The sequence below is a fragment of the Neovison vison genome, chromosome 1, assembly GCF_020171115.1.
Source record: "Neovison vison isolate M4711 chromosome 1, ASM_NN_V1, whole genome shotgun sequence".
NCBI lineage: Eukaryota > Metazoa > Chordata > Mammalia > Carnivora > Mustelidae > Neogale > Neogale vison.
The window spans coordinates 308,759,739-308,786,508 of NC_058091.1; the positions used below are offsets into that span (position 1 = coordinate 308,759,739).

At 51.0% G+C, this 26,770-nt stretch overlaps 1 protein-coding gene across 1 annotated transcript in view; it reads left to right on the forward strand.

Annotated features, from left to right (window-relative positions):
* The first annotated feature begins 1,592 nt into the window (after positions 1–1,592).
* LOC122895945 (death associated protein) overlaps positions 1,593–26,770 on the forward strand; it is a 65,251-nt gene continuing 40,073 nt past the window's right edge. Inside the window, exons 1-2 of the mRNA XM_044233810.1 lie at positions 1,593–1,762; positions 12,679–12,775. Of these exons, the coding sequence (XP_044089745.1) occupies positions 1,708–1,762; positions 12,679–12,775 (152 nt within the window). The 5' untranslated portion in view covers positions 1,593–1,707. The remainder of the gene's footprint in view (positions 1,763–12,678; positions 12,776–26,770) is intronic.

The window sequence follows — 26,770 nt, forward strand, 5'->3', positions numbered from 1 at the left end:
GTGTTAGTGATGCAGCATGTCTTAAAAAGAGTGCTCTGCTATTTATTTTAGATTTTTTTCTAAGCTGCTGACACCTGTCTGTGAGTTTTGATGTGAATGAGTGTAAGGGAATGACAAGTATATCATGACTGTCATCTGGCCAACAGCTATCTTGCTATTAATGCTGTTGAAACGTGGGGAGAAAGCCTGGAGACAGGGGCAGAACGTGCACTTCTAGGCATGCTGCGATGCGGAGTTGGGCAGTGCTGCGATAGACATCCAGAGGGAGGCAGTCTGAAGCTTAGTGAAGGCGCAAGGGTAAAGAAATGGGTTTGCAGATTTGGTATTTATAAGCATATGGGTGACGGCCATACCCATGGGCCTGCAGGGGACCACTGAAGCCAAGTTCAGAGAAGAAGGCTGGTGCTGAGCCTTATAATACCCAAGTGTTTATGATCAAGAAGAAAAGCCAACACACCCCACAGAGTTAGCAGCCAACCACCCGCCAGAACACTGAATGTCAAGGCAGGGATGTGGCATCCCTAAAGCTAAGGAGGTAGAGGGTCGTCTAGGTCAAGTGCTGCGGAGAGGTCAAGAAGGCTGAGAGTGAAAGAGTGACCACTGGACCAGTCAGCATTGAGGTCGTTAAGTAACCTGGGCAAAAGAAAAGTCCCTGTTTGGCGGCAGCCTCTGGGCAGCTGGGGGATCACCAGACGGATTGGACTGAGGGATAAGAGTGGGTGAGGTGCTCAACCTCTTTCATCAGTTGTATCGTCAAAAGTAGATGTAGAGCCAAGAGAGATGGTGGTGTTTCCTTCTCTAAAGACACTGGGCATGTCTGATGCTAACTTGGCAAGGAGGGATTGATGGTGCCGGAGGGGAGATCTGATCCTTGCAAAGCACTTGAGAAGGCGGGAGGATGCGAACCAGGACAGGAGAGCGAGGGATCAGCTTTGGACAGAATCAAGAGATCCATCGCAACAAGAAGACGGCACCCAGGAGGCACGGATGCTACAGCCCAAGAACTCCTGGCTTCACAGCGCTGTCTTTCTCACGGGGCGGCGGGGATGGGGGGGTGGGGAGCAGTCCCATTTGCAACGTCTTTTAACAAATGCCTGCAATCTTGAGACTCCTGGTCGGTCCCACCTGGGGTCTCATTTCCGCACGTGATTAGTCGCTCCCAGCTCGGACGAAGGCATCTGGCAGACTGGCCGGTCCCAGATCACATACACCTGCCCCCGACGGCGCCCCACCGCCGACCCCGTCCATCAGGCGGGTCGGTGGAGCACAGCTCCGGGAAGGTGCCACCCTCCAGCTGGGCCATTTCAACCTCCGCCAGCAACCCTTGCCAGTACCAGCCCCGCCTCCTTCACCACAAACACAGCCCTCGCCCTCGTTCCTCCTCCCGCGCCCGGGGCCACCGCTTCCAACGTGGCGCTGCCCACTGCGCAAGCTCAGCACACTGCAAGCGCAGGGAGCCGGCGGGGCGGGGCCAGGCTCAGTGACGACAACGCGCAGCCGCGGGTGGGCGGGACGCGCCACGTCGGCGCGCGCCGGCCGCGCCCCCTCCCGGGGGCCGCAGTCACCGCCCCCGTGCGCGGCCCCGTCGCCTCCCGCGCGCGCCTCCCCGGCAGTCCGGCGCTCCGGCTCGCGCGCTCCTGTCGCCCGGCCCGCTGGCCCGCTGTCTCCGTCGTCGCCGTCCCAGCCCCTCGGACACGCGGTCGCATCATGTCTTCGCCTCCCGAGGGGAAGCTAGAGACGAAAGCCGGACACCCGCCCGCCGGTACTGACTCGTTCCCACTTTCTGTCCTGCCTCGGGGCGCGAGGGCGGGCTCGAACCCGCGGGCGCGGGCGCGGGGCGCGGAGGGGGCGGCGGGCTCTGGGGGCCGCTCGGGGGCTCTGCGGCCCATCTCGGCCCGCGCTGCCTGGACCCCGGGCGCGCAGGGTCCGCAGCCTCGCCCGCCTGGGGTAGTTTGGTGCAGGTCGGCGCGACGGGAAGCAGCCCGCGTGCCCGACTTCCCCAAAAGTTTGCGCCCCGCGCGCGCTCTGGTCGCCAGCTGTCCTGGGGAACGAGCCGCCGGAGCGACGACAGTCCGCGCTCGAAGTGTCGTGGGGATGACGGAGGTGGGCTGGCCGCGTTTCGTCCCCACGAGAGAACCAGAGGCGCAGACATAGTTTTTATCCTTAATCCCTCGCTGCGGCGTCCCCCCTGGCTTGACCCTCTTTGGCGTTCAGCTTCTCTTAAGTGTTTTTTCCGTGAGCTCTTTTTTTTTTTTTCCTTCAAGTCCTAGACTTCGCAGCCAAGGAAGTCAAACCCAGGAAAGAGCCATTTTTCTTAAAAATGTACCCGAGTCTCAGCAGGCTGTGTGTCCGGGCCGCCTCCTCTCCGAGCGCGGCTCCGTTCGTTCTCGCTCCGTGCGAGCCCCGCGATGTCTGCTCCTCCGCGGAGGCAGGACAGTCCCTCCACACGGAAGGACCCTGCTGGGGACGCAGAGGCCACCCGCCGCGGTCAGTCACGGGTGCAGCCCCCCGCCGCAGTCCCTCGGTGCGGGGGCTTCTTTCAAGGGTCTTGGTTGCACGGCGAGTGCTGCGGTCGGTCTCCCAGGAACAAGCCCCGTGAAAACGTGGCTGCTTTGGGGGCCGTCTGCGCCCCTTCTTCTTTTTTTTTTTTTTAAGATTTTATGTATTTATATGACAGACAGAGATCACAGTAGGCAGAGAGGCAGGCAGAGAGAGAGAGAGAAAGGAAAGCAGGCTCCCTGCTGAGCAGAGCGATCACCTGAGCCAAAGTCAGGGGCTTTAACCCCCTGAGCCACCCAGGCGCCCCCCACCCCGCCCCCGTCTGCGCCCCTTCTTGTTACACAGGAGGGCGCGATCGCCCTCTGCCCTCTCCACCATAGTAACTAAAGCAACGCAACCAACTCTGCCTCAACAGGGACAGCAAAGCAGCTTTTAAATTAGTTGCATTCCGGAGTCGGTGGTACTTTTTCACGGGTGCAGGAGGCTGTCCGCAGGCGTGAGTGGCACAGGGAAGAAGGCCGACTGGTGTGGAAGGGGCTGGCAGGGAGGGCATGGGATTTGCGAAGACAGCTCTGCTGTGCTTTGGGGCTCTTTGCGTTGCTTTAGTTACCAAAAAAGGGAGAGAAGCTCAGGGATTTCTTTTAAAGATAACTCTGACCTTTAGTTCTACCGCTATTGATCCACACCCAGCTGCCCGCTGACCTGGGCCATCCGGCGGAAGGAAACACCTCTAGTCACACTCCACGGCCTTGGACTACGTGGCAGGAGTCTGCCATGACTCCCCTGTCCCTGGCTGTTGAGTGGCATTAAAGGTGGAGGCATACCAAATCAGAGTCGCCGTAATAAAACTGCGTGGAGAGACACATCCATGTGCGATGGCTATCCAGATGAGACTTTTAAGATCAGAGGTATAAACTGTACATATTAACTCCCTGGGAGAAAACTCATAAAGGACCCAGATTGCCTTTGAATTGTAACAGCCAGGCTTTGTGAATTACAGATTAAATAGCTTATTTATGCCATGAGGATCAAGGAACCAACTTATTTGTGCTGGTGAGCAATGAACTTGGGTTCTAAGTTTTGAGGCCCATGTCTTCGCTGGGGCTCAGTTTTGTTATTCTTTCAAACGGGAGGTTTGGCCCAGCTGGCCTTCCTCCGGGAAAGACTCAGGACCAGCTCCAAAAGGGTGTTTAATCCCACAGATGAACTCCTCAAGTGACTTCAGTACAGGCCCCCTAGCCTGTGGGGCCCCATCAGGCAGATGCTACATGGGGATCTGTCACTACACAGGGATCTGTCACCGGCATCCTGACAAGACCAGTCCCTCTTGGCCAGAGTTGGAGGAAGGGCCTGGCATCCTGGCCCAGGGGTACAGGTTGGAAAGAGGCCCCTTTGCTGCTTGAAGCATTTTGCTTCCCAGCACTGCCCCTCAGTGCATTTCCCTGTATCATAGAGGCTCCAGCAGGAGAGCTCAGGGTGCCTGTGCCGACTCTGGCATGGCCAGCGAGGAGGCAGTTCTGCGGAGTAGATGTTATTAAAAAATAAACCAAAAAACGACAACCCACTATAATAAAGAATAATCTTTTAAAGGTAGCCAAAAGCAAAAGTTCGTAAATCAAAATTAGCAGCTTTAAAAACTTTGGGAACCCTTTCATTAAGTGCTTAAGCTGGGCAACAAAGACTTGTGCTTAAATCCTCAATTGGAAACAATAAAATGCTCTCTCGTAACCATCTTCATGTCCTTTGATGTTTTCGCCTTCCTGCTGTCTGAGGCGCCCTCCTGTGCATTCCCACAGCATCCTATTGCCTTATTATCACACTTAACCTCCACCTATTTGCCTCTCTTCTCCTTGATTCTGGGCTGAGTCTTCTTTTTTTTTTTTTTGAAAGATTTTATTTATTTGAAAGAAAACATGCACACATGGAGCAGGGGGTGGGAGCCGGGGTAGGAGCAGAGGGAGAGGGAAAGGCAGACTCTGCACTCAGAGCCTGCGGGGTCCGCCCGTCCCTCCACTTCTGAGCCCTGTCCAGTGTGTACTAGTGACGCAAGGGGCTCTTGGCCAGTTCAGGTAGCATGTTAGTGGTGGAAGCAGTAACTAACGGGTGCTAGGTGTTGCAGCGGTCTGGTGTTTCCCTCCACCCTTCTAGACTCATGGCAGATTAACCAGAGAAAAACAGAAGTTTAGTAACATGTGGGCCTCCTGTCTTCATGGGAGAAGCAGAGGGAAACTGAGTAACTCCCTGACGTGGCCCAGGCCACCACCTTGAGTACCAGCTTGAGCTAAAGGGGCCGGAGGCTCTCCCTCACCCCGCAGGGCACTGTCATCGGGGCTCTCAGTAAAAGTCCTGACGTCTTCATGACTTGAGACTCCTCCACTGCTCTGCACTACAAAGCATCCTTGGAGAAATGGCTGAGAGGGCCATTTCAGATTAGCAAAGTGAGAATTTGCGAGCAACTGGTTCTGTTCCGTCAAGTAATAGGACCGGGACGCCTGGGCAGCGTGGGGAACGGAACTGTGAGCCACGCTGTTCCTCGTGCCTGCCTGTCTTCAGGAGTTTGGTGACGACGTGGATAAAGTCTGTTAAATACATTTTGCTGGCCCCGTTCCCCTCCGTTTCCCAGGGTAGCCAAAACCATATGTCAGTAAAGTTCTCCTAAGTCTAATGTGGTAGCTCTGCGCATTACTAATTTTACATATGGTTCCCTTTCAAAAGTAGACTTTCTGTTCCTTCCAGAACTGAGTCAAGTGGAAATATAAACACAATTGTGTTTAGTTAAAGTGAAATGGAAAACAGATTACTTTTTCAGTAACTTCAGGATCATTAAATTCTCTGTTACATTAATCATTCAAACTTGAGTTAAGGATCCATTTAAAAGGTTGTGGGTGATAATTCTCCCTAAATCGTCTCCTGCAGGATGGTTTTCAGATTGTCTAGGCCACTCTCTGGCCAGCAGTGGACGACTAATGTGTCTTTTATCATGGTAACCGTTCAGTCACAGATTTGCTAAGCACGGTCCCTCCATCCAGTCACTGACTAATGCTTACAGAGTATGGGAAACTCGGCTTTTGCTCCCGACATGCCAAGAAAAAAAAAAAAAAAAAAGACCCTTCTGGTCACTGCATTTTTTTCAAAAAGTTCCCGTCAGGGTGGAACGCAGCATTTCTAAAACATAGTTTAGATTTTTCATTCTTCCGTGCTTGGTGTTGTCCTCCTTCCTGCGCTCTGTCCTCTCCACACGATGCCCCGTGCATTTTTTCGTGATTTGGGGGATGCTTTCCACTTCCCAGTGTGGGGAGTCTTTCCGTTTATGTAGGGAGCACTCACGATTGTGTCGAGTGCTGTGTTGGTTACAGTCACTTCCAAGTACAAAGCACTAGTCACAGTTAGCTGGGTGAGTCCAGTGGGGCTCACTGTTGTTTACAGACGACCAGAACCTCACGGGCTGGGCTGAACGAGGGCAGGTGTGTTTCCTTTCCCGGGAGCCTTCCTGCAAGGAACAGTGCAGAGGCCAAGGCCCGCCATTGCGTGGCCTGTGTGCAGGGGACGGTGAGTGGGGGCTTATGGGGACACCTGTGGCCTACATCTGTCACTGCATCGCTTACCTGTGGCTGCTGTAGGCACCGCACAAGAAACTTAGAGCCTCAAAATAACACAACTGTCCTTTCTCTTCATCTGGGAGGTGAGACCTGCCAGTAACACGCGGTCGCTCTTCTCCGGAAAGAACGAGGGTGGCGCACGCCTGCTGGCCGTGCGGCGGCTCCTGCGGCCGGTGCTTCGGGGTCAGAAGCCCCAGGGGGAGCCTGCTTGTCCCCCAGCCCAACCTGCAGCTGTGGATCTTTCCAGCCTGCTCCTGAGCGCCACAGAGCTTACAGCTAGACACCCTGACACCGAGGGGATGCCCCAGCCGCAGGAGGACACGTCAGCTGCCTCCCCAGTACTCCTCACCTGGCAAAGGCCGACCACGCAGGAGGCTTCCTCCCTCCCTTCACCCCGCAGGCAGGAAGCCGTTGTGCAGAGCTTTGAATGTCAAACTCCTCCTCTCCCTCTCCTGGGGGACGTAGTCACCAGAGCCTGCCCTTGGCCGTCACTCTGTGTTTCTCGGAGGGGCGATGATGCTATCGGTTTCCCGGAAGGTCCAAGCCAGGAAAGGCCTGCAGGGTGTGACGAAGGGTGCAGGCGGCCAGGGTCCGATCCAGCTCCGGGCTGGCTGCTTGTGCGGCTCCGACCCGGTGGCCTGCCCTCTTCACCCCGCGGGATCCTCTCCCTAGAGTCACGTGCTGGGCGGTGAGGAAGGGGCCTGCACGTAGCAGTGCTGTGTCGAAGCATTATCCAGAATCTGTGATTCTCCAGAAGCGTCCATCCTTGGCTGGCGGTACACTGACGACAGTCCTAGGGGTGCTTAACCGGCCCACGTAGGGCCACAGGGAGAGCAGTTTCCCGGGGTCTCACTCCCCTCCGTCCCCACAGGTCCCTGCTGCCATCCCCGTTTTACATCCCAGGAGACGGTCCAGAGGGACATGAAAGCACCAAGGACACAGACTGTGGAGGTCTAAGTCCTAGATGCTAATTGTTAAAACCATTTAATACGAGTAGCGAACAGTCGAGAATTTGCCAGTTGCCAGGTGCTGGGCCTGGTGGGAAGCGTTGCCCATGTGCTAACTCATTTGGTCCTTGGCAAACCCCTGGCGGGGAGAGCGCGGTCACCCTTTCTTCACAGATGGAGCACCGGAGGCACAGAGGGCACCAGCAACGTGCCCAGCCGTACACGTGCACACACACACACACACACACACACAGCCACACATGCACATGGCAGGCAGAGCTAGGCTTTGAGCCCGGGCGTCTGCCTCCGGGACCCATGTCCCCGTCGCCTGCAGAGCATTTCTGCTAATACTGGGTCCGGCGTTTGGTACCCTTTTCAGTTCAGAGCTCTTCTTTGAGTAACAACCACTACACCAACAATCCGAGTTCTTTTTTTTCTCCTAATGTCTCGTAAAAATACTTACATTTGCAAGTCATTCTGCTAAGATTTTTGCAGAAATAACTCTGCCTTTGTGTTTTTCACAAGGGAGAGTCCCTCTGACGGGTAAAACAATCAACGATGAATATGTTGCCCTCATACATTGTGGCAGTGTTGCAAGTTCAGATGAACCCGTCTCGGCATTGAGTTATTACTGTTATTGCCACTTTTTATTGCAGCATTAATCACCACACACACTGTGAGGGATTGATGAAGTTAATTCTTTTTATAAGCCAAATTAAATGAAGCACTAATGGGGGGGCGGTGACTAAACCTTGGCATGTGTAGTCAGTTGGGGGGGGCTGGGCTCAGGCTTACTTCAAATGTCACCTTGACCTTCATCATCGGTCTTTGTAGTTAGTGACATGGCTCTTTTCCCCTTCAGCCCCTTTACAGGGCATGTCTGTGAGTTGTTTTAAAGTTTGAGGTCTGCCAAGTTGAGAAGATTCAGACATCCTCTTTTATTTTTTTTTTTAAAGAGTTTATTTATTTATTTGACAGAGATCACAAGTAGGAGAGACGCAGGCAGAGAGAGAGGGGGAAGCAGGCTCCCCACTAAGCAGAGAGCTAGATGCGGGGCTCGATCCCAGGACCCTGAAATCATGACCTGAGCTGAAGGCAGAGGCTTTAACCCACTGAGCCACCCAGGCGCCCCTGGACATCCTCTTTTAAAGGATATTCGTCTGCTCTGGCTGCTGTAACAAAATCCGCCAGCTGGGGGGCTTAAACCACAGAAATCTGCAGTTCTAGAGGCTGGGGGACTAAGATCAGGGTGCCCACAAGTCCGGTTTCTCCTCTGTCTGCAAATACAGTCACAGTCTGAGGTTATAGTGGTGAGGGCTTCAACCCATGAGTTTTTGGAACACAACTCAGCCCATAGCAGTGCCTCTAACCAGTTCTTAATGGGTGTGCGGGAAGGGTAGCAGGGATGGGAGGAAATGAAGTTTTTTAAAAAAGTGTAAGGGACAATTCTTCCAGCCCCCTCCTTCGGCCAGAGACACACTTACATTTCAAAAGAGTAGAAAATTATCTTAACATAGCTACAGAATTTTATTTCCGTTTCTGTTTCTTGAGGTTTGACTGACTACCCAACCGGAAATACCTTGATAAGCCACCTGCAATGGTGTTTTTGTTTTCTTTCCTTTTAAAAAACATCTGAGCCCAGAGGGAGGGAAATCCCTAGGAACCACACTGGAAGAAACTGAAATTCAGTACTGTTAGCACAGAGCGCAGGCCCACAGGAGGCAGGGAGTGACCTGGTTTCTCTTCCTCCTCATGTAAGGACACCAGTAGATTGGGTTAGGGCCCACCCCAACTGGCTTCATTTAACCCAAGACCCCATGGTACAGCGTGGGGCTCAGAGGCCAAGCCTCTGGAGCAAAGGCCAAGCATCTGCGCCCAGCAATACAGTGAGATGACGGAACTCTGATCTCTTTCCACCTGGGCTCCGGGCAGCGGGACGAGAAAGTCTCCCTAAGACTTTGTCAACGCAGGGCTCCCTTTACGTGGGCTGTGGGTTCAAATATATACTGCTTCTCAGGTCCTGTTCTGAGAAATCGGACATAAAAAGGATTTCCGGGTGCCTCTACTCCTGGTTTGACAGAAGTATGTCGAGCATCTCTCCAAAGGGAGGCCCCAGAGGATCCCTGCAGAGAGAGCCTTACCGAAGGAAAGCTCAGAATCTGTAGTCACCACCACGAGAGGGAGACTCAGCAGACAAAAGCAAGCAGTGGGACTCCCAGGGACCTCAGATCATAAAATAATCAAGTGTACAACTACATTCAACGGATGAATGGATAAGGAAGATGTGGTCCATATACACTATGGAGTATGATGCCTCCATCAGAAAGGATGAATCCCCAACTTTTGTAGCAACATGGACGGGACTGGAAGAGATTATGCTGAGTGAAGTAAGTCAAGCAGAGAGAGTCAATTATCATATGGTTTCACTTATTTGTGGAGCATAACAAATAGCATGGAGGACAAGGGGCATTAGAGAGGAGTAGGGAATTTGGGTAAATTGGAAGGGGAGGTGAACCATGAGAGACTATGGGCCTGAAAAACAATCTGAGGGGTTGGAAGTGGCGGGGGGGGGGGGAGGTTGGGGTACCAGGTGGTGGGTATTATAGAGGGCACGGCTTGCATGGAGCACTGGGTGTGGTGAAAAAATAATGAATACTGTTTTTCTGAAAATAAATAAATTGAAAGAAAAAAAAATGTACAACTACAAAACAAGTATGCCTAAAATGATTAAATATGGAAAAGAATTAAAACCATGAAGAATGACTAAGGCCCTATCAAATAAAGATGAGGTGAATCTGACAGGGAAATAAAAGCTCCAGAAATGGAAAATAAAATGATGTAAAATAAAAATCAATAGATGGGATAAAAAGCAGATTTGGGGAAGAATTAACCAAACAGGATTATATTTCCCTCTTTCCGAAGCAGGGAGGTCCCCTTCAAAAGAATTAGTGGTGGCAACAGATAACATGGTTTTCCAGAGTCCTTTTCGTCACCTGTCCTCTGCCTTGGATTTTTGCAGCAGCCTGCTGCTAGGGACCATTAGCCACGCGATGGGCGCCATCCGCTTCCTGAAGGCAGGGCCCCGCAGACCTTCCCTGGGAAATTGAAAAACTGACAACCTCGAGTTGAGTGAGCCTCAGGGCGTTTTTCACCTTCTCCCTCCTTTTGCATCAGAAGGAGACTCGTCCTGGACTTTTCTTAATGCGGCAGGGTCCAACCCAATTTGTCACAGCAGAGGACGTGGCCTGAGGGGGCTGGCAGGCCGCGTGATCGGAGCTGTGCTGTGGCACCTGGCGGGTAGCTGACCCGGGGAGGGAGGATACCACGAACCGGGGGGCCGGTGCATGCAGTTCTCGCAGCTCTGCTTTTCACCTGTGCCCAGAAGCTTCCAACACCTCTGTCTTAGTCCCTGTAACACAGTACCACAGACAGGTGGTTTGTAAAGACCAGAGATTTCTCATACTTCTGGAGGGTAGAAGTCCAAGGTCCAGGCACCAGCAGATTTGGTACCCAGTGAGGGCCCGCTGCCTGGTTCACAGACAGCTGTCTTTTTTCCACGTCCTTACCTGGGGGAGAGGACAAGGTGCCTCTGGGGGGCTGGGGGTGCGGAGGGAGGGGTCTCTTTTTTACAAGGGCCCTAATCCCATTCAGGAGAGCTCTACCCTCATGACCTAATCACCTTCCAAAGGCCTCACCTCCAAATACCATCAGGGGGTCGACAGCTTTTCTTACCTAAAGATCTTCGGGGCTGTATTGCTGTATTGCCCCATCAGAAGCATCATCGGTGTTTGAGAAAAGGTCACAGGGCACTTACCCCTTTCTGCGGATGAAGCAGCGAGGCTTTGAGGGACTGAACGGTCTGAGACCTATAGCTGAGGACGTGTTGTAGCTGACCGAGCCCAAAGCCCATGCTGGGGACAGTCACATGAAGCTGGCTTTTTGATACAAGGCCAGCATTTCCAAACTCTATTCTGTGGAACACTGAAGTCGTAAAAGATAATAACCAGCATTACTGTGGTGGGGGGAGTTGTGGGGTCAGATGAGTTTGGGAAAGGCGGCACGCTCGGTGTCCCCCATAAAGCTTACGAGGCATGCTAGAGGCCAAGGAAATATGTCTTGAGGACACCCATATAATGTGTTCAACTGCACATTTCCAACACTAAGAGATCCTCGAATTCCCATTTTAGGGGGGCGGGGGTTGGTTAGTTTTATTGCAAAGCAGTATTAACATATTAGCCATCAAGAAAACACAAACCACAGTAAGATAATATTCCACTCCCACTACAGTGGCCGTAATTTGAAAGTTGGACAACAGCTAACGTTGGCAAGCATGGGGAGAAATTGGAATGCTCGAACGGATTGGAATGTAAAATGATCCTGTGGCTTTGGAAAGGCATTCGGCAGCTCCCCAGAAGGATAGAGTTACCGTGTAACCCAGCTCCCACTCCTAGGTCTATACCTAAGGAAATGAACGTGTATGTCCATGTATCCACATAAAAACTTGTACACAAGTTCTTCACAGCTGCCCTATGCATAATAGTCAAAAGGTGGAAACAGCCTCAATGTCCATCCACAGACAAAGGGGTAAATAAAACATGGTCTGTCCATGCAGTAGACTGTGATTGTGCCATGAGAAGGAATGTTTGAAGGCCTGTCCCCTGGGTAAAACTTGGAAACATGCAGAGTGAAAGAAGGGGGTCGAATACGCAGAACGGGGCGCCTGGGTGGCTCAGTGGGTTAAGCCTCTGCCTTCGGCTCAGGTCCTGATCCCAGGGTCCTGGGATAGAGCCCGCATCAGGCTCTCTGCTCAGCGGGGAGCCTGCTTCCCCCTCTCTCTCTGCCTGCGTCTCTGCCTACTTGTCTGTCAAATAAATAAGTAAAATCTTTAAACTAAAAATGAATATGCAGAACAGGCCAGCCCGGAGGAGGGGTTGCCAGGAGCTGGGGGAGGGGCTGGGGAGCGACCGTTCACGGGGGTGGGGTTTCTGTCTGGGCTCATGGCAGTGGGCTCGAACTAATTGAGGTGATGGTTGTGATGACGGTTGCACAGCCCGAGTACGTTCAGAGCCTAGCTCTGCACTCCCTAAATGAGTGACTCTTATTGTATGTGAATTACATGTCCCTAAGGCCATGTTTAAAAGTTAACACGTGCCAACCCTGAGGCTTGCCAACACAGTTTGGGAAAGGCTGCCACAGACGTCCCTGGCTGCCATCTCAGTGGGCTCTGGGACTGTCCTGTGCCCCCCGGGGGGCTGTATTGCCCCATCAGAAGCATCATCGGTGTTTGAGAAAAGGTCACAGGGCAGGTATTAAGGGGGACCCCGTCGTATCGAAAACCTAAAGCAAGGAGCCACTTTGTCCACGTGGTTGGTACTGCTCTTAGGAAGTCCTTGTAAGAAACAAACAGAGCCAGCAGGAGCCTTACGAGGTTTCTAAGTGGGTCTGGAGTAAAAGTTCGCGTTGACTGCCACATCCTACCAAATGTCCCTCAACAACAGGAACCTCTGTGGTGCATCCCTGTCGCTGCTGGCTTATCTGGACCAGCTCATGGCCCCGGGTCCACTGAAAGCCTCCGGGGTTGTTTCCCTGGTCCCCTGCCAGGTCCGCCACACCCCCCTCTGTTTTCGTTGCAGTGAAAGCTGGCGGAATGCGCATTGTGCAGAAACACCCGCATTCGGGAGACACCAAAGAAGAGAAAGACAAGGACGACCAGGAGTGGGAAAGCCCCAGGTGAGAAGGCGGCGCGCTCCGGTTGTTCTCCAGACAGCCGTGACTTGCTTAAACATTAACGTTTGTTCTCTTCTCTGGGCTTCTGATAACCTCTCACGTCGTGGGGCCCAGCACTGTGTGTTTTTCCTTTCCTAATCAGTGAGGCTCTGTCCCCCCAGACAGGAGACAGGCTCCTGGAGCACCTGCCGTCCCTCCGTGTGCAGTGGCCTCGACTTCCACGACAGTACTGAAATCACCTTGAGACCTTCGAACGTGCCATTCTAGTTGATTCTCTGGGGTGGGCGTGGCACCTTGCAGCCAAGAGAGAGAACTGTTGGTTTAAAAACGTGCACACATGTCTGGACTCTTCCATTCGGCACCCAAATCCAAACCAGCAAGGCCACGCCCTTATGAGTGCCCAGGTGTCCTTAAATGACATCTCTGTCCCTGGCTCCCCTGGTCCCTGACAGCTCGTCTGTCTGACGTGCCCTGGCTGTTTACGCCCTGTTATCCTCAGAGCTTCTGGTGCCGGGTTTGGGTCCAGAACCTCCGTACACATCCATTTCCTTCCACCCGTCGTAGGTAAATGCGTACCCCTCTGTCTGAGCTTGCCACGGAGAAGGTGACCGCTGAGCTCTCTGCCTTCCACCTTGTCCCGAGAGTGTCTCCACCAGAGGAGGAAGCTAAGTGCGGGAAGGGTGTGGAAACCAGCTAACCTGTGTTTCTGTGGGCCAGGGGCATTATTTTGCATTATTTTGCTTCAGTCCAATAGCCCTGAACAGTAGGTAGTGTTCTCCCCAACTTTTGCAAGGGAAACTGAGTCTGCAGGGGCTATACACTTGCTCACACCAAGTGCCTTGCAAGTGAATGGATCGGGAAATTAAACCAGGGTCTAACAGGGTCCAAAGAGGCCCGGCTTCCAAGAAAGAGTAGCTCCCAAGCAGGTGTGTCCCGTAAAAGGACATGAGTGTCCCTGTGTGTATGTACCACTGAGTGTTTTCTGTAGACTCTTAAAGGAGGTAAGTTCTAGTGCGGTCACCTGAGGGGCAAGGAAAATTGGGGACAAAGTCTTTTCTGAGTGGTTATTGCCCATTTAAAATCACGAGATCCTCACTGTGGTTTGGCGCAAGTTCTGCTTTGAAAAGAAGGCGGCATTTAAGAGAAGATTCTGAAATTCCCTTTCCCACCGGCTGTTTGCACACAGCATCTGTACAGAACAGAACAGTATCTGTAGCCCTTCTAGAGGTCCGCAGTCCCATACCTGAAAACCTTGGGACCCAGTTTATTTCAGATTTGGGACATTTGGGGGAAGGGGCTTATGAGAATTAAAGAGCGCGCATTCCATCCAGCGCCCGTAGTGGGGCCTCGGGCGTCTTACTTGATCTGTGTGTGATGTTCACAGCAAGGGAGGTAGGTTCTTCACTCTTACAGGCGTGGGCCGGTTCAGGTTGACTTTCGCCTCCATACAGGTTGTAAGGAAGTTTTCAGTTTTTAGAAAATTCTTGATCTCAGTATCAAGCTTAAGAGAGTATGGGCCTGTGTCATTCCCCCTGCTGGAGAACCTGGGAGGTCCCATCTGCGGATCCCATGCTTCCATGGGGAGAAAGAGAACAAGAGAGAGAGAGAGAGAGAGCAAGAGAGAGAGAGAGAGAGAGAGAGCCTTGCCTGCGGAGTTAACGGAACACACTCGTCTGTGTGAGTTTAAGTGGAGTAAGGTAGGGCGAGCTCTTGCCCTCTGAAGCACAGTGTCAATACGGTGAGAGATAATTTATTAGCGTGTTTAGAAATAAAGACAAAACAGCCCACTCGTTTTCTTTCTATTGATTTTTTTTTCATGAGGTGAAATACAGCCTTTATCCGAGACATGCAATTTGAATAAATATTTCAGAGGATGAGCGATTACAAGACAAAGGAGAAGGCTCCCCAGCTCTCCGGATCTCGGCGTCTTCTCACCTCTAAAGATCTGTTCTCTGTGGAACCAGGAACTCTGTAGCAGGCTGACTGCAGGGTAGGGTTTGCGTAGCACACGAGCAAGGGGTTTCTCCCTGCAGCCGAGTGGCTGTAATGTGTTCCTTGTGAGTGTGTCAGCGGCTGTCTTGTGACTTCAGCCTTGCTCTTGACCGCTGTGTCTTGGACCGCTGGACGCACCGTAGACAGATGGGGTGAGCCTCTGAGCACTCTGAAGCTGTGGACAGGTGTGGCCAGCGTGTCTCCTTCCAGACCTGCACCCGGCCAGTATCTGGGTGAGAGATCACCTGCTCCCCGGTGGCCTCCTCGTCCATTTGGCGAGCGGGCTGGATCAGTCTAGCTGTCCTCGCCGGTCTTCTAGAGTGTGGTACCTCTGGCCTCGTTCTCTATGCTCTGTCCGTATCAGCTCAGCGGGTCCTTGTACCTTCTCGGTGTGCTGCCCGCGCTCTCTGAGTTGGTTATTGGTTATGATCCCCATTCCAGGTTACTGCTCCCTCTTCAGCAGCTCAGAAAGGTTCAAGGACTTATCCAAGGTCACACAGCCAGTGAGGGGCAGGGCCAGCGCTCCAGCAGAGCCCAGAGTCCTCACTATTCACCGCACGGCCGTGCTGCCCCAGGACGCACTTGGTTTGCCGCGGGCGCTTACTGAGTTTCTCACGTCCGGTTCGGAGCTCACGCCACCCCAGGTCCGTATCGCTGGGCCCGTAATCGAGATGAAGAAACCGGAGTTTAGGGAGGTTGCCTGGCCCCATGATATGTAGCCGGTTCGTGGAGGCCGGGGTTCAGCCCCCGTTTTGTCTTGACTTGGAGACATGTGCCCCGACTAGGGTACGGGCTCCCCTGACGTGACACAAAATACACCGCGTGTGGACAGGCGTAGCATGTCGATCCAGATCCCTCTATGAATTAAACTTGTTGGCTCTGGATCGCCCGTAACCTTTTCCATATCCTCAGGCCTGTGAATGTCCGCGCGGCTTTGCTGTCAGTAGATGGTATGAGCGTCGTCGTACAAGGTTGTGGAGGATGGGGATGTCTTTACATATAAAATGGCCTGTTTCTTTGCAGAATTTGCCACACATTTAATGACTTGCTTGGAAATGTCATGGGATGTGACTTCACCATCCACATTGCCCTAATCCTAAAGTTTTACTATTTTTCATGTTTTGATCCAAGTGTCCCCTGGATAAGTGTAAAGTCTCAGATGCCAGCTTCCTCCTTAGGTCCGCATTTGCAAGACTCTTTGCTTTCCTTCCCAGATTTCTAGAACTGGCTTTACATTCACTGACTCATCTCTGGTGACTTCCTTCCTCATTAGTCTAAAAACCAAATCCTGATTACAGAGAAAATGAACAGCTAGAGCCTTACTACGTGACAAAACAAAAAAACACAACCTTTACTCGGAATGATTTTTTTCCCTGCAAATATTTGTGCTACTTAATTTTCCAGAGATTTACAAATCATTTCCTAGGCTGCCAAATTGTTTGGAGATGCTACATTTTAAAAAGGAGGGAGAAAAGGAAGTAGAAGAAATTTTAAAATGTTACCCAAGAATTCCCGTCGAGCTGAGCGGTAGTCCGATGCTCTTCATCTCCAAGAAGAGGACTGGGCTTCGTTATGATTCCCCAGGACTCCCTGAGTGGCTGCTGGTTGCTGTGCACTGGGGCTGGTGGGAAAGCCGTGGAAGGACCGGGGATAGGGATGGCAAGGTACAGAGTCTGCAGTCCTTCTAGAGTGTGGCTCCCTTTTCAGCTCTGACTTAGAACCTCATGTACCAGGACGCCTGGAGGGCTCAGTAGTTCACCTGCCTTCGGCTCAGGTGGGGAGCCTGCTTCTCCCTCGCTTTCCGTCCCGCCCCCGGCTTGTGCACTCTCTTTCCCTCTCTCTCTCTCTTGCTCACACTCTTTCAAATAAATAAATAAAATCTTTAAAAAGAAGAAGAAGAAGAAGGACCTCACATACCCAGAAAATGAACAATTCAAATTATCCAGCATGTGGGAGAAACCCCAAATGGACTCCGAACAGTAACAGACGAGCTTAATTATGACACAGATGATTACTGTAACGCATTGCAAGGACCGGGGTAGACAACACCTTACCCAAATAATTTTTGAAAACAGTGTGTTGACCGGAGACTCTAAGACTAATGGCAAAAGACTGTCCAAAAATGCTGTATACTCTGGTTAGCCGATGTGTTTCTTCCAGGGGCTTGAGTTAGCAATTCTGAAATGACTTTGTGTGTACACTGGGTTCAACAACTATGTGAATGGGTGGTGGGTAATGGGAGCCAAGTTTCTCACGGCCCAAGAGCAGTTACAGCTAGACAGGAGGAAGACCGGAACGGGCTTCGTGGTGCTGGATCACAATCGGTGTTTGTCTGAACGCAGCTTTAAGTGGCGGATGGATGGAGAGTAGCTACATGCAGACGTGTAAGTCCGTGCAGGGATGAGGTGGATGGGGCGGCCGGCGCACATCCCGGGACGCCCTTGCTGTGTTCACCGAAAGAGCCGAAACACCCGTGAGGACCCGTGTAAGTTACGTGTAACCCATGTGAGTTACCGTGTAAGCATGAGCATCCCTAGAGCCCAGATCCTTGATTCTAAACACTTTTCTCCCCATCGAGGAAACCAGGATTCCTTGGAGAAGCGGCAAATTCCAGGGCTGGGACAGGAGAGATCTAGATGAGCCTGGGACAGCTCGTAGTGCCGAATATGAGGAAATGTGCTGTAAAGGATGGGGCTTGTCCGAGCAACAGAGAGGCTGAGCCGTAGGAGCTCCGAACGGCCAACACCAAAGCAGTTTGCAATGTAATGATAGTATTGAATTCTAACTCTTAGAGTGAAGTAAACATTCATGAGGGCATCCTGATATAAGCAACTGAATGATTGAATGAGGAGAAGGGGCAGCTCTTTGCAGAAGATGTGTCCTTTTCTGTGAGATGTGTGGAGATGCCAGTGAGCTAGGGGTGCTGAGCGCCCACCAACCCCCAGCACCTGTTCTGGTCTGGGTGCCCTGTGTTGGTGGGCGGGGCCGTGACCCAAACGTTGGGCTGCAGCAGGACACAGGCCCCTGCCCCAGGCCCAAGGCCGACGAGTGTTGATGTGGTGGGGCATCCAGTGATGTGGAATGTCCTTGGGAAGGGGCTAAGTGGTTGTCACCTGCTTATGGACAAATGCCTCCTCCAGGGAGAGGCCATTCTGAAGGCGCCGTCAGAGCCTGGAGCAGAACGCCTGAGAGGCACGATGCTGTGGTGGAGGGAATAGCGGGGAACGGCCCTGACTGCCTTGGGGAGGGAAATAGGGGAGATTCTAGGTGCCGTCGGCCACCTCTCACTGTCGGGTTTGCCCCCGTGAGACTCGTAGCTCCGTGTTCTCTGTCTGCAGGCAGCATGCGGCACTGATGAAAGGCTCGCGTTCATACACCAGCAAGGGAGTGATGAAAGAGATTGTTCTGCCAGAGGCAGCTAGGGCGGCAGAAAGGTGGCAGAGTGGGGGCTGGTCCCCACATCCCTGCGTTCACGGAGCCTACAGCCTGTCCCGATGTCTGCTCTCTTCCCTCCCTCCCTCCTTGAAGGCTTGGAAGAGCCCACGCTCATGGCCCCCTGGGTTAGAGCAGGCGGAACACCTGTGGGCTGGCTGCCTCCCTTAAGAGGCAGGGCGTTCATTTGCTAGGACTGCCAGAACCAAGTCCACAAACAGAAACAGTCTCTCGCAGTTCTGGAGGCCGACGTTCGAGAGGAAGGTGTCAGCAGGGCTGTGCTCCCTCTGAAGCAACAGGGAAGGATGGATCCCAGGCCTCTGACCCAGCACCTGGTGCTCCTTAGCTGGGGACAGCATGACGGCGATCTTCGTATGGCTTCCCCTGTGTCCCCTGTCTTGTGAGGATACCAGTCCTGTTGGATCAGGAACCCATCCTACTCCAGGGCGACCTCATCTTAACTAATTACACCTGCAATAACCCCATTTCCAAATAAGGTTACATCTTGAGGTACTGAGGGTTGGGACTTTAAGTTAGAAATTTTGGGGGACACAGTTCAACCCATAATAAGCAGGCAGCATATCATGCCTTAGGCATCATTTGACAGTGCCCAGCTTCACCAACGATGTACCAACAATAACGGCAGCATACTAATTTATTGAGCATGACAATTACAAGGCGAGTGTCTCTTTTCTCCGTGCCAGCCTGCACCGTTGCCCAAGTTGAGCACTGCAGCAGTATTCCTGCCCAACTGGGCAGACACCCTGATCCAGGGATGTGGGGCCCATACGTCGGTCACACAACCCATCAATTTGGGGCCTGCACCCGCAGTATATGTATATTCATTTTTAAATGTATACATGGGTACTCTACTAATGTTTTATAAATTATAAACCGGATCCAAAATGAGTATTTGTGTATTAGATAAATAAACAATATGTTCAAAGTCTTGCTATCGCTGTGACTTTGTATTAACATAAGCTAGTATCTCAGGGTCCAAATACCCTTCAGGTGAGCTTTCTCATTAGTGATTCACGATATAAATCTAACTTTCTAATGGCTTTCTTGGTGATTTTGGGATTTGTGGGGGAGGGCCGCATCTTGTCACATCTGATTAGACCATTTGGTGTTTGTAACATGGCTCATGAGGCCTTTACACGAGGAGGAGAAGGGTGAGCTCTTTTCTGTTATTACTGTTCACTTGGGCTTCTGTGGGTAGGGGCTCCGCCGCTGGAATTCTTCTGTGGGGAGCTTTTTAAGCCATCACATTAAGTTCATTTTGTAAAAGTTAGGTTAAATTCATTCCTAATACATTTGAGCACAGTTCTGGGTGTGGATATATCGAGGATGACACTAGAGAATTGAACTCGTTACCCCGTTAGCTGGTGTCCTGTATCTTGGAAGATGCTAGAAGCCGCTGAAGAGGCACAGGGTATGTGGGAGGGGCCCCCACTCCTTCCTCCAGAGCCCTGAGGACTGTGAGGCCCCAGCAGAGCAGCCACATAGTAAATAGTGCAAAAGCGTAATTCATTTTGTTTGGGGTTTTTTCAGATAAAAAATAAACATAAATAGAAGAGATGTGCGTGCTTACCACATTTTCCTGACAACACTGAGGCCCTGTGTTAAGCACAAAAGATGGCCTTTGTCGCTGATGGATTCGGGGCGGCCCCCCCATACCGGTTTTCCTGTTACGTGTGGTATGAATGAAACATTCCCTCCAAAAGCTGCAGCTTCGTGTGCATTCGGGCAAGCCACAGGAAAGCAGCTGCATACACGAGGAAGATCGTGGAATCACCGGACGGACCCAGAGCTTGATGTGTGTGACCCAAACGCTTTGTGTCCTAGAACTCTCGGGCATCAGCCTCACCAGGAACTCAGTCTCTGAGTCCTCTTTTCACGCGGACAGGCACTAGCGGAACGCCTGAGTCTGGCAGGTCGTGAATCAAAGCCTCCCTGCCCCGCTGAGGTTTGGAGCATATGGGAGTCCATATGTCACGGGAGCTTGGCTGGACTCCTGCAGTTTGGGGACGAGAAGGAAGGTGCTCGAGGCCCGGCTTTCCTCCAGCGCCTGGTGCTGCCGGTGATGCACTCGTGGGTGATGCTTCCACGGCTCCCGCCCGTGCAGAAACCAGGTGTGATGGATTCGCTTCCCGGCGCCCCGATCCTGCTCCCTCTCCCTCCACGGGCCTCCAGCTCCTTACGAGGCTGTCATGCCCCCCGCCACGCTGGAGGAGCGCTTCTTATCAGATGGAAGGAGGGAAGCAAGGAAGTCAAGCTATCAATTTCCCCTCCAGACACCGCTCCGTGCATCAGCGCCGGAGTCAGCCTCTCGGAACGGATGACTCTCTTGTTTTTATGGTATTACTCAAAGGGTTGCGCTGTTTATCAGGAGTGTTTTCTTATTACATAAACATATGAACTGAATTTAAATCAACTCTCCAGTGCTTGGGTTCTGTAGGATGAAAGATGTAACGATAACTTCATAGAATAAGGTTACACGTAAGAATAACTGTATAGAAACAAGAGATCTTTATTGAGCTTATTACGTTATAATGATTACGCTTAAAATTCTTAAGCCTTCTGTTTACATCAACTCTGTTGACATCAACTCTCTCAAACGCACAGCACCAGAAAATACATCAGAGAATCAGTAATAAACAGCTTAGACTTTGATTCTTTAAAGGCAAAAGAGTTAACCAACTTTATTAACTTAATTACTTCTTACTTCCCAGCTAGAAAAAGAGGTCAGTGAGGTGAGGTCAGCGTGGAGGAAGAAAATTCTTTATATTTGTGGACTTCTTTGGGTTTTTTTTGGTGATTTACTTTGGTTTTTGGCTGTGTACACCCTCTAAGGTGTTAGTGTAAAATGAATGTGGACTGGAATCATAGGGATGGTGTTCTAATACGGAAATTCTCAGATTTGTCAGAGTTAGAGCTGGACATGACCTGATAGGTCACCTAATCTAGGGAAGAGGTCAGGTTTGAGTAAAGATCTACAAGGGTCTAGATACCAAAAGCAAGACATCTGTGGGATAGAGACTCATAAAGTTTTTTATGTTAAAAAGAAGCCCATGCCATCTTCTGGGTATATGTCCAAAAGAGTTGAAAACAAGGTCTCAAAGAGATATTTGCACACTCAGGTTCACAACAGGAGTATTCCCAATATCCAACAAATGAAAGCGACCCAGATGTCCATCGACAGATGAATGGAGAAACAGAATGTGGTCTGTCCGTACAGTGGATTACTACACAACCTTAAAAAGGGACAGAAGTCCTGTCCCACACTACAACATGGAGGAACCTGGAGGGCATAACGCTAAGTGAAATAAACCAGCCACAAAAACAAAACTGCATAGACGAAACTATGTGGTTCCACTTGTACGCGGTGTCTAATGCAGGCAGATGCACAGAGATGGTAAAGACAACAGAGTTGCAGGGCTGGGGGAAGAGGAAAAAGGGAGTTGCTGTTCAGTGGGCATAGAGTTTTGGTTCTGGAAGATGGAAAGGTTGTGGAGGTTCTGTTTCACAGAAGTATAGATATCCTGAACACCATTGAACTGTGCATCTAAGAATGGTGAAGACAGTCAGTTTTATCATGTATGTTTTTTACCACAATAACGTAAACAATGAATCTTGGAATGCTGCATCAAAAACTAATGATGTCTTTTATGGTGATTAACATAATACAATTAAAAAAATATATAGAACAAACAAAACATTTAGACCTCGGTGCTGCGGAAAGCAGTCTGGTGGCCCCTCAGAAGATTAAATGTGGCCGTGCCATCTTACCCGGCAGTTCTCCCCGGGAGAACTGAAACAGGTGTTCACATGGAAGGTGTTCACACGGAAAGGAGGACATGAACGTTCATCACATCATTATTACCACAGTCAAAGAGGAGAAACAACCCAGATGTCTGCCAGATGAGGAATGGATAAAGGAAATGTGGCCTGGCCATACTGTGGAATATTATTCAGCCGTAAAGAGGAGCAAAGTGCTGACACATGTTACAACACTGAGTGAACCTTGGAAGCACGATGCTGAGTGAAAGAAGTCAGACACAAAAAAACACAGATTCTGTGATTCCATCCATTTCTATGACATGTCCAGAATAAGCAGATCCCAAGAGACAGAAGCAGATTCCTGGTGGCCAGGGGCTGGGGAATGGAGGGGGCAGGAGGTAGTGCCTGCCTAATGGGTATGGGCTTTCTTTAGGGGATGGTGAACATGTCCTGAAATTAGAAAGGAATAATGGCATGACATAGTCAGTGGATCAGACAAACCACTGAATTGTACATCAAAATGGTTAAAATGGTGAATTTTGTAATACGTGAATGTTGTCTCACTTATGGAAAAAAAAAAATAGTCCCCACACAGGAAAGGTTGGGAACCAGGACTGAAATCCAACTCCCACGTTTTTGTAGCTGGGAATGTGGAGAAGTGATGAGTCAAGGAGCCCGCAGGAGGGCCATGCCTGTGATATTTGTGGGACACCCGGATGCTTCTGGGGGAGCTGGGGAGGGAGGCATTATGGGATGCTTTCCCCTGCAAGCAGCAGCAGCAAATCCAGCTCAGACCGGATCGGGCAGCTAGAACACACGTGATCTCCTGTGAAGAGAGCCCGGGGGTGGGGGTTGGCTGCAGGTTGGGGAGAGGGCCCCCGGGCTCTTCTGTGCCCCATCTCATTGCTCCACCTTCCTCCTGGAACAGCATCTCTCATGGGAGCGGGGAGATGTCTGCACATCCAGATGTGAATGCTGGACCTGCTGTGGCCAGCACACAGGCAAACAGGTGCCTCAGGTCTACACAGAAGAGGAGGGAAGTCCAGGGAAGCTGGCAGAACCTGAGGTCAGGACCTTAGCCTAGAGCCTGGAGGACAAGGCAGCAGGGTCCTAGGCCAACAAGGCTGGTGGCAGGAGGTCAGAGCTAGGACCAGAGTCTGAGTGAGGACTGGCACCCAGCCAGTCCCCAGAGCTGTCAGTAGAGCCTCCTCTTATAGCCACATCCAATCCTCAGAGCTTGTGTCTTTGAACCCGGAAGTTGGCACTAGTCGTGGATATACACATTTAGAATAAAACCTGAGGGATTTGTGAATAATCTACAGGCGCCATCCAGACCACCAGAGGACACTGGCTAAATTACTAGAGTCGCACTGGCCCTTATTCTTCTAGCAGATTTCTGTGAGGCAGAGGATTTGTGTGCAGTTGTTTTTCAAAATGGCAGCCGGGAGCTGGTTTCCCAGTGCACACACATCCAAGTAGTGCACTTTCCCGCCGGCAGCGTTCATTTGTGCACTGGGTACCTGTAAGTTCCTGCTGTGTGCCAGGTTGGGATACATCAGTGAACAAGGCAGAACCCTCTTCTCACAGAGCTCACATTCAAGTGGGAGTGCCAGACGATTTGCACACACACAGTTGAGCAGCAACTACAGCAGGTGGAGTCACCAGTGCTGGGAAGAAAAAGCAGAAGGAGGGCCTCAAGCATCCTTCATCCCCTAGAAAAATTGCACATGGAGGACAGCTCAGGGGATGTTCTCGGCCACCATTAATGGCAGCCAGAGCCCTCTCAGAATCAGTGGGCTCGAGGTGTTCACAGAGAGGAGAGAGGACGTGGAGGCCAACACTGTCTCACTGTCCCAGGACCCAGCTGCTCAGACTGTCCCCGTGAGCTCATGAGTGGGTCTGAGCTCATTCACTCCCCTGCTCATCGCCAAGATACCAGGCACTGTTGTCATGGCATTTCTGGAAGGATGAGTTTTTCTCCTAAGGGGAAACCAGAGCAGGATCTTGATGGAAATTGGTTCAAGAATTATGGTCGAAGGGAAGCAAGGGCAAAAAATGAAGGGACTTCATCAAGATCAAAAGCTTTTGCACAGCAAAGGAAACAGTTAACAAAACCAAAAGACAACTGACAGAATGGGAGAAGATATTTGCAAATGACATATCAGATAAAGGGCTTGTATCCAAAATCTTTAAAAAGCTTAGCAAACTCAACACCCAAAGAACAAATAATCCAATCAAGAAATGGGCAGAGGACATGAACAGACATTTCTGCAAAGAAGACACCAGATGGCCAACAGACACTTGAAAAAGTGCTCCATATCACTAGGCATCAGGGAAATACAAATCAAAACCACAATGAGATACCACCTCACACCAGTCAGAAAGGCTAAAATTAACAAGTCAGGAAATGACAGATGCTGGCAAGGATGCAGAGAAAGGGGAACCCTCCTACACTGTTGGTGGGAATGCAAGCTGGTGCAACCACTCTGGAAAACAGTATGGAGGTTCCTCAAAAAGTTTAAAATAGAGCTACCCTACGACCCAGCAATTGCACTACTGGGTATTTACCCTAAAGATACAAACGTAGTGATCCAAAGGGGCACGTGCACCCGAATGTTTATAGCAGCAATGTCCACAATAGCCAAACTATGGAAAGAACCTAGATGTCCATTAACAGATGAATGGATAAAGAAGATGGAATACTATGCAGCCATCAAAAGAAATGAAATCTTGCCATTTGCGATGATGTGGATGGAACTAGAGGGTATTATGCTTGGCAAAATAAGTCAGTCGGAGAAAGACAACTATCATATGATCTTCCTGATATGAGAAAGTGGAGATGCAAAGTGGGGGGTTTTGTGGGTAGGAAGGGAGGGAGACAAACCATAAGAGACTCTTAATCTCACAAAGCAAACTGAGGGTTGCTGGGGGAGGGGAAGAGGGAGAGGGTGGTGGAGTTATGGACATTGGAGAGGGTATGTGCTATGGTGAGTGCTGTGAAGTGTGTAAACCTGGCGATTCACAGACCTGTACCCTGGGGGCTAATAATACATTATATGTTTATTTAAAAATTTTTTTTAATTTTTTTAAAGAATTATGGTCGAGCTTGAGGTTAAGGATTTTGCAAATAAGGCACAGTGGTGGGTTGTTGGGTGTGCTGGTGGAGAGGTGACGTTCTGTGGCCTCCCTGGCTTTCTGCAAAGTATACCCTTCCCCAGGATAACTCTATAGCACTGGAGAAAAGAATGTGTCTGGCGTAGTCCCAGAATGTGTCCAAAAGCGAGACTGCCACCACTGACTTATTCTAGATAACTTTGAATACGTATGTCAGGACGAAAGCTGAGAGCTGGGTGAGCAAAGATGATAAATGACATCTATTACGGTTCCGTCGTAGAGCGGGTTCTCGAAGCGCGATGACAGTGGGATCTAAAGCGTCTTCGGCCAGTCTGACTAAATTTAGAGGAGTAATTGCTGTTTTCTTTTTTGGGGGGTGTCGTGGGAGGTGGGAAATGAAGGGAAGAACAGCTAGGATGACAGAGTAGGAACACGACGTTCTGACGTGGGCGCCTCCTTCCCAAGAGGACAGTTGAGTGTGAAGTGGAAGTTTGGTTCTAGAAGTACTAATCCGTTCCACGGATGGAACAACAGCCTTTTCTCCTGCGTAGCTTGACCTCTGCTGCTGAGCTCAGCTCTTCGCACACGAGGATTCTGGAGGAAGTGGACACGATGGGGTGTCTGGGACCTTCGAAGCCCCCCCCTTTGCGGGGAGAGGGTGTTTCTGCAAGTTGACAGAAAAACTAGGACTGTTAACCACATGCATGCTGTTCAATTAACAGGGAAGAGATGATATTCTTTGAACCTAGAAGCACATACAGAAATGTGATAAGCAGAAATACGGGGAGTCTGAGTCGGGGGGACAATGTAAATGAGCATTTGGAGAAAGATAAAGGAAGTGATGAGCTGGCCGATGCTGGAGGGAGGGCTGGGCTGGCGCGCGCTCTCCCCCTACCCCCCCCCACCCCCGCTTCGTCCTCTTGGCACCCCTCTCTCTCACACGGACTTGGGCACAAGGGCTCCGTCTCTCCAAGGCAGCGTCAAGGCGTGCCGGGGCGCGCATGCCCAGTGCTGTGGGCCATGGCCCTGGACTTCTGTCTTCGGGCAAGATATGTTTCTCCTGAGTTGCCACTAATTGGAACCTGCAGGTGTGGTGGTGATACCCATTTACCATTTACTGGGCTCACGGCAGATCAGGGAAACCTTGAACATTCGTAAATCAGTGACACTAGACACCAGTGTCACTGTTTCAATTTCTTGACCGCAGAATCTTCCACTCCGTACATCATCTCTTTCTATCTCATGTCCCTGAGGTGCTGGAAAACAAGGCAAAGCTCTTCATTGTCTTTTTTGCCAGTCCCTTGGGCTAAGTCTGAATTTGCTCCCCGGCGTTTTAAGGGTGTGGGAGGCGGCGGATTTCTGGACTCTCGATTCTGTCCCATTGGTCTGTGTATGTTCTTAATGTCGGTACCATACTGTTCCGATGACCGTAGCTTTGTAATGTGGCTTGAAGTCAGGAAGAGTGATGGCTCCAGCTTTGTTCTTCCTTAGGTCAGTTTCGCTCTTTAGGATCTCTGTGGGTCCATGCCAAGTTTAGGATCATGTTTTTCTGTTCCTGCGAAAAGTGCCGTTGGAATTTCAATAAGGATTGCATTGAACCTGTGGATTGCTCTGAGCAGTCTGGACATTTTAACAGTATTACTTCTTCCAATCCATGGGCACAGGCTATCTTTCCATTTA